The sequence below is a fragment of the Bradysia coprophila genome, unplaced genomic scaffold, assembly GCF_014529535.1.
Source record: "Bradysia coprophila strain Holo2 unplaced genomic scaffold, BU_Bcop_v1 contig_94, whole genome shotgun sequence".
Taxonomy (NCBI): Eukaryota; Metazoa; Arthropoda; class Insecta; order Diptera; family Sciaridae; genus Bradysia; species Bradysia coprophila.
The window spans coordinates 8,951,756-8,958,657 of record NW_023504022.1 but is presented as its reverse complement, the minus strand read 5'-3'; the positions used below and the strand labels follow the sequence as shown (position 1 = coordinate 8,958,657).

The window sequence follows — 6,902 nt, the reverse complement described above, 5'->3', positions numbered from 1 at the left end:
GAGGTTTGTCGATTGACATATGAAATGGTTTTAGGTCCGATTGAGGAGAAGAGTTAGGCCAAAAACACATGAGATCGGCAATTATGTTGTATTTTCCATTGTAATATGATCAATTATATCGTGTGTTTCCGGGCCTAGTCAGGTATAGAACATACTTTCTGTCATAGCATTCGATAAGAGAGATAACACTAGACGGCTGTATTATTGAGATGTCGTATGTGTTAGGCTACTTTTTCTATTGCACTTATTGCTCATGGATCCTACATGCATTAATGCTAGGAGCAGTACTATAATGTCATCATAGATTGAACGCATTGAACGTAAACACTTTTCTGCGTCTCTTCACAGATTTATTTCTCCGATACAATATCTTGCGTCAATTCATACGACTTTTCGCTCAAATTCTCAACAATGTTGAAGTGATCGTGATCGAGAATGAATCGCATTCGTACTCGAAATCCGGTAACGAAGCGGAGAAACATTTCCATGCTCTGTTTGATAAATGTTGGCGTCTCGTGTTCGCCAACGTAAATGTTAATGTTTATCCGTTGCTCGGACCATTTCGCATAATCGAACTTTAACGGCGACAATTGATCCACATTGTCACTATTTAGGGACAAACAGTTGTCTTGATTCACGGAGGTGGTATGTTGGAGATGAGTTAGATCATAGACGCCGGATATTAAATAAATGGAATCGATTCTCAACGGTCCCTCCATGCGGTTTAAGAGTTGGTCGATCATGCAAAGGATAAGATGAGCTCCAGCTGAATGACCAGCAAAACTTATTCGTCTGCGAACAACAATAAATTTTTTAAACTTAGCGACCTAACGGATATCGGGATATCCACTTTGATAGTGAGGAATTTATGCACAGAAGAAGTCTCAACATCACCACTCACCTAGATGTCACATAGTCCGATTTCTTCAATATAAATTCTCCAAATCGAGTGACTTGCTCAACCAATGCACTCAACGTTACATTCGGACATAGGTCATACTCTAAGACTATGACTTTAATTCCAGCTGTAACTAATGGATCCACACAATAGGCGCTGATACTCTTACTGAGCTTCTTCCAAAATCCACCATGAATGTACACAAAAACAGGAGCATCTACCAGATCAGTCAAATATGGGACTAGTAATTACCTACTTGCACATTTACATACCTGATGGTAAGTCGACTCCGTAAATATCGTAGTTTTCATTGCTGTTAGCTCCGTAAGAAATGGTTTCGTATTGAAAAACACTTTGTACTCTTTGACTCTCTGTGATGATTGAACATTATTCATAGAATTGCGTCAGCATAACTCAATGAAAATGGTATACCCTTACCCTTAGTAGCGAATTCCACATGAAGAGCCTGAACATTTAACCCATTCAAAAATCTTCGGCTCCATGCTTGTGTAGTGAATTCCTTATTCCAATCAATGTCGTAGTCGAACTGTACCTCCCTTTTTCAAAATATTCCAAATTAATTACGGTCTGTGTAATACACAGAAGTATAAAAATTTTAAAAGCGAAATAGTTTCCTATAGCATGCTAAAAGGCTTCGTTCCCGGATCGTGCTGGAAACCTTTCATTCGCTAAAAAAATCCTTCCAGCATAAGTTAGGAACAACGTTTTTTTAACCTGTTAGAGACGACTGTCATCTATAGCAAAAAGCATGTTCAAAACAAATGAAGTAAAAGATTCCTAAAATCAATTTCTTAAAATTTTCGATCAAATGAAGTAATAGTCAGATAGTAAAACTGTTAATATGCTTGCCGCCTGTGACAGGAAAATGACGTTGGAAATACGCGACGAAGTCACGTTGTTTTACCACTAGGTAACAGTTAAGCTTTTTGCATTACTAGGGAAAACAAGAGAATTTGTTTGGGAAATCACAGCATAAGTAAATTCTGTTACAAAACTCGGGATAAAAATAAAAAAAATTGTTTTCGGCCTCGCCTCGGATCAAGAAAGTTCACGCGAAACTCGACTTTCCAACTATTTATCACTTGTGATAAAAATAAAAGCTTGGCTATGTGGGTTTTTAAAACAAAGACCAAGTTGACTTTTCTGGCAAATCAAGAGAGAAGAAAATAGACGTTTCCTCCCCCGAATTGTCATCAGACAAAAGCGTCAACGAAACATCATTTTCAAATGGCCTTTTGAATGAAGACAATAAGGCTAATATCTCTGCTCGCAACACAATGGCAATACAATGGTATCGGAATCGCGTTCTTTGTTGTTGTTTTTTCGATCATTTTTTAAAAGCATCAGTAAATGTTAATCTACTATCATTATTTACAATTATTTTATTTTCTTACATGTTTGACGTTATCCAAGTAAATTTGAACTAATTCATAGACGCTTGCGCTTCGTGACAGACATCAGCTTTATTTTTCCGAGTTGATTATATCTCTATAAAGTCAAGTACCAAGATGAACGGTTATCTATAATATGCTGAGACGGGTATATTTAGTTGGTTGCTATTTTTACTCACATTCAGCAGTGGTGACTGGCAAGTTTAGGATCGTTGAGAAATTGTATAAAGCAATAATAAATTGTTTGTCAAATGGAAACAAAATTTACGTAAAAATAGCGAACTTTAACGAATTTATTTTTTATTTTTGAATGTCTGCTTTGTACTTGAAACAGTAATATTGGTCCAATATACTATATTGAATATAGAATTATAGGTTGGGTCTATTTTTATTTTATTTCCCTTTAATTTGGGTTACTTGCTTTGACAAAATGCCCGTAGTTCCTGAGACACTACGAAGGCGATAATAGTATGTTGTGTTACAAGTATTGTAATGTTGATTTTTTCAGCACTAGACCCAAGGAAAATTGGGTCGTGTGCTGAAAAAATCTCATTACAATACGTGTAACACATCATGCTTTGTGCCAACCGAGAATTGAAATAGACAAGAGCACAAAAAATCATAATTTTCATTGTAAACAATCACTCTTCAAATTTGATCGATCACATTGCTTTGCATTTTCTCAAACGAATGCTGTAACAACTCATACAAATTCCATTTCAACACTGCTTTGAGTGTTGTAATATCACATCAAACGGGTGCTGAAATAAGTCACTTTACAACACTAAAATGAATGTTGAAAAGAGTCGTATTTCAATTCTCGGTGGCACAAAACAAATTGAAGACCGATAGGAGGATGTCCAACATTGACCCCATAAGCGAGGTTCAGAAAAGTCGAAGTTGAAGGGCGCTCAGAATTTTCATATAGAGTGTTTAAGCGAGAGAGAGATGGCGAAACGACAACCTATTGTTCCATCTCGGGGTCTGTTGTTAGATTCTATTGTATTTTCGTATTATCGTACCCTGAGCTGATTTTCCATCTAGCTCTATTTAAACACCGTATATATATTTACACACTAGTGCGTATAAGTGACGTTTGTGAAAATATGGATCACACTACTGTACAATAAAATCTTGTTCCTAACTTGTGCCTTAACTGGAATGTGTTGTCAATCTCGGCATCGACTCGGGCTGTAAATTTTCATATCTGTTGTGCGAAATTTCTATTTAGGCACTAGTTAGGAAAATAGCTATCTTATGAATTCTAGAAATTCGATCTCCCTACTCCTATGTAGACTTGCTGTCATTCTTTATACCGATTTATTGTTTCTAAGACCAGATAAGATAAAACACACACTTAATTGTTGGCTGTTATAGATAACGATTTTATTTAAGTGTTGCTCGTGTCAGGCCTCTTTTATCGTTACAAATAAAACCATAAACATTCAGTTGACGAGAAAACGCATTCAGTTCGAAAGAAATTTGCAGTGAACTAGTGAACTAGCTACGCCCAACATGAATATAACCAACATACATCAGTGGCTTCATGAGAATGAGAACCAATTCGTGCCACCAGTCTGCAACAAGATGCTGTAAGTTCAGTAAAATTTACGGTCATCGGTGACAGAGTCAATATTGAACATTTCTAGCCATAATGAACAGCTGAAAGTGATGTTTGTTGGTGGACCGAACCAACGAGAAGATTACCACATCGAAGAGGGAGAAGAGGTTGTGACTGTGAGACATCACAATTGATCAGGGACGTTAAAACTTGAAATCTTTTCAGTTTTTTTACATGGTCAAGGGTGATATGTGTCTAAAAACAATCGAAAAAGGTCAAAGAAGAGATGTGTTCATACGCGAAGGTGAATGTTTTCTCTTGCCAGCTGGGATCTTTCACTCACCGCAACGCGAATCAAACACCATCGGGCTAGGTATGTGTCCGTCTAACAGTCTAACATATATGTTTCCTGACTGATCGTATTCTACTTACAGTCATCGAAAGGACCCGATTGAGCCATGAAAGGGACGGTCTTCGCTACCATATTAAAGACACAACGACTCCCTTGTTTGAACGATGGTTTCATTGCATGAATTTGGGAACTCAACTCGTGCCGATAATCAATGAGTTTTTCGATTCTGAAGAGTGCGTAACACAAGTACCAACTGAATGTAAGGCATTCATATCAGTTTTTGAGTGGACTCATGGAGAATCTCTTAATTGACTTAACTCATTTAGATTCAGTTCCTGCTGAAAGTGTGAAGTGTCCGATCAATACCACTTTATCCACTGATGAACCTATAAAAGTCGACCAATTCTTAGAACAACATAAGAGTCAGATTCAAACGTGCCCTAAGCGAATGTACACCGATGAGTCGAAGACCGATGTGTTTTGGTATGGGCAAGGAACATTCGAGATATATAACCGCGACCACGAAACATTTTTGTGGCAATGGAGATCGGATGGGACCGTAACCAGTGAACAAGAAACGAAACCTTTCACGGTCAACAATAGCATTCTGGTCCCAGCGAACGTTCGATTGACACTAACAAATATCAATTCCGATTCTACAACGCTTTCGGTGGCGATGCCGTACCCAAAGTAATAGTTCTAAAGTATTGACGTCGTAACATCTTTATTGACAAATAAATACAGCTCTGGCGTTACTCTGTGATGTTTGATAACCTTATGGCACGTAGAAACGAGCAACGAATACACCGTGGCATTTTCATAACAGACAGCTTGTATTGCAATAGACAGATCAGAACTCAGATGCTGCATTCTTGTAGTCTCGTATTGACGACGACAGTTTACGACAAATTTAAGAATCGCCTTGCGTTCGAGTGGAGCAATTTCTCTTTCAATTCGATGGAATATCGAGTACCTTCGATTAGTTTCCCCGGATGATGTTCGCCAAGAAGGAATGGGTAATCTGATCCTAGTATTAGATTGTCCTGCAAAAAAATCAACTTTTTGGTACTAAGTTTTAACAGTCAACGATTCATACATGTCCCATCACTTCCAGCGCCAAGTCGAGTGAATGTTCATTATGCACAAGTGTGTCGGCGAACAGTTGAGATGTCTTAAAGTAAGACATCGGATCGCGATCATTATCGATTTTCATTGCTCCTGGATATACATCAAAAGCATGCTTCGCCCTCGATATTGTGTACGGTAATGAGCCAGCACCGTGTGCAAGACAGACACGCAAATTCGGAAATCTCTCAAATGCCCCACTGAACATCAGTGATAAAGCTGCCTGAGTAGTTTCTGCCGGCATACCCACTAGCCAAGGTAACCAATACTTCGAATGACGACCTTGATCTCGCATATCCCACGGATGTATGAAGAGCGGCATGTCTAGATCAGCAGCTGCTTTCAAGAACGGATCGAAAAACGGATCACCAATATTACGGTCGTCTACATGGGTACCAATTTGGATGCCTGACAGATTGAGTTCCATTTTGCATCGTTTCAACTCTTCAGCGGCACGCATCGGATCCTGAAGCGGCACAGTTCCGAATGCAAGAAATCTGTCGGGGTTGGAAGCAACAGTTTCAGCGATATTGTCGTTTAAAAATCTCGAAACGGTATGAGCGTCGGCAGCAGGTGCCCAATAACTGAACATGACTGGAACGGTAGACAAAACTTGTACATCGACGCCAGTATCGTTCATATCTTTTAAACGTGCCGCTGGTGACCATACTCTTTCAGAAATTAATAGATGGAATTTTTATGAAATTGACAGGCGTTTTGGATCTATGTGTTATGTTATACCGTTCGTCAACTGGTCGAAATGGTTGCCCATTTTTCAGCATCATTGCTTTGCCATCACTGGTACGTTCCAGTGTCACCCAACCTCCATAGCCGAATTGCTAAAAATGTATTCATAGCATGAGTCGAGTCGACTTAACGATTTTATTCCGATTATTCAAACGAACCTTTTTGAAATCCGGCCAATTCTCTGGGAGTATGTGCGCGTGTAGATCGATTTTCATTTTTCTTTATTCTTCAAATTTTTGAAAACAACAAAGTGGCGCCAACTACTAACACGTATTCATTAACATTAACACAGAAAATTAAAAGTAATCTCATCCATACCTCCTTTCAACTTAATATTTTATCTTAAATTTTAAGAACTGCGGCCCTATAGATAAGATATAAGCGGATGAAATCGGAATCGTTAAAAATTGCGTCAATTCATTGAACAAATAAACTGTACTCCGTTGGAAAGCTGAACAATCGAAATTTATATTTTAAGTGGATTAAGTGCTTGGCATGAAAAACATGTTTATCGTAATGCCACGTGTGGTTTCCTGATTTCGATTTTATTGCGGTTTCGAGTGGTAAAAATTAATTAAAAGCAAAAATCTAATATTTTGTGTGAAAGAGTTTCAATAGGAAAGTTTTCTTGTGAAATTCGTGACATCGTCAGCATGAATTTTCGACGAATCGGCGATGAATCTTCGGTGAATCGGCGATGAATCTTTGGTGAATCGGCGATGAATCTTTGGTGAATCGGCGATGAATCTTTGGTGAATCGCAGATGAATTTTCGGTGAATCGCCGATGAATCTTCAGTGAATCATCG

General features: G+C 38.4%; 3 protein-coding genes across 4 annotated transcripts; 1 reads left to right on the top strand and 2 right to left on the bottom strand.

The window, feature by feature from the left end:
* Nucleotides 1–328: 328 nt before the first annotated feature.
* LOC119085274 (kynurenine formamidase-like) lies at nt 329–2,570 on the bottom strand. Of its 2 annotated transcripts, none has more exons than XM_037195628.1 (5): nt 2,490–2,570; nt 1,337–1,455; nt 1,171–1,269; nt 902–1,115; nt 329–792 (listed from the first exon to the last, which is right to left on the bottom strand). In XM_037195628.1, coding segments are annotated over exons 1-5 (876 nt in total). In that variant the 5' UTR covers nt 2,492–2,570; the 3' UTR covers nt 329–350. The 2 variants fall into 2 exon arrangements, with proteins under 2 accessions (XP_037051523.1, XP_037051522.1); XM_037195627.1 differs by lacking the exon at nt 2,490–2,570 and adding an exon at nt 2,314–2,458.
* Nucleotides 2,571–3,637: 1,067 nt separating this feature from the next.
* On the top strand, nt 3,638–4,978 carry LOC119085278 (3-hydroxyanthranilate 3,4-dioxygenase-like). The gene is made up of 5 exons (XM_037195633.1): nt 3,638–3,902; nt 3,960–4,038; nt 4,097–4,244; nt 4,306–4,482; nt 4,550–4,978. The coding sequence occupies exons 1-5, from the start codon at nt 3,826–3,828 to the stop codon at nt 4,915–4,917; spliced, it is 849 nt and encodes a 282-aa protein (XP_037051528.1). The 5' UTR covers nt 3,638–3,825; the 3' UTR covers nt 4,918–4,978.
* On the bottom strand, nt 4,931–6,578 carry LOC119085272 (2-amino-3-carboxymuconate-6-semialdehyde decarboxylase-like). The gene is made up of 4 exons (XM_037195625.1): nt 6,254–6,578; nt 6,090–6,187; nt 5,320–6,019; nt 4,931–5,266 (listed from the first exon to the last, which is right to left on the bottom strand). Exons 1-4 carry the CDS (start codon nt 6,308–6,310, stop codon nt 5,123–5,125), a joined length of 999 nt encoding a protein of 332 aa, XP_037051520.1. The 5' UTR covers nt 6,311–6,578; the 3' UTR covers nt 4,931–5,122.
* Between the last annotated feature and the right edge of the window lie 324 nt (nt 6,579–6,902).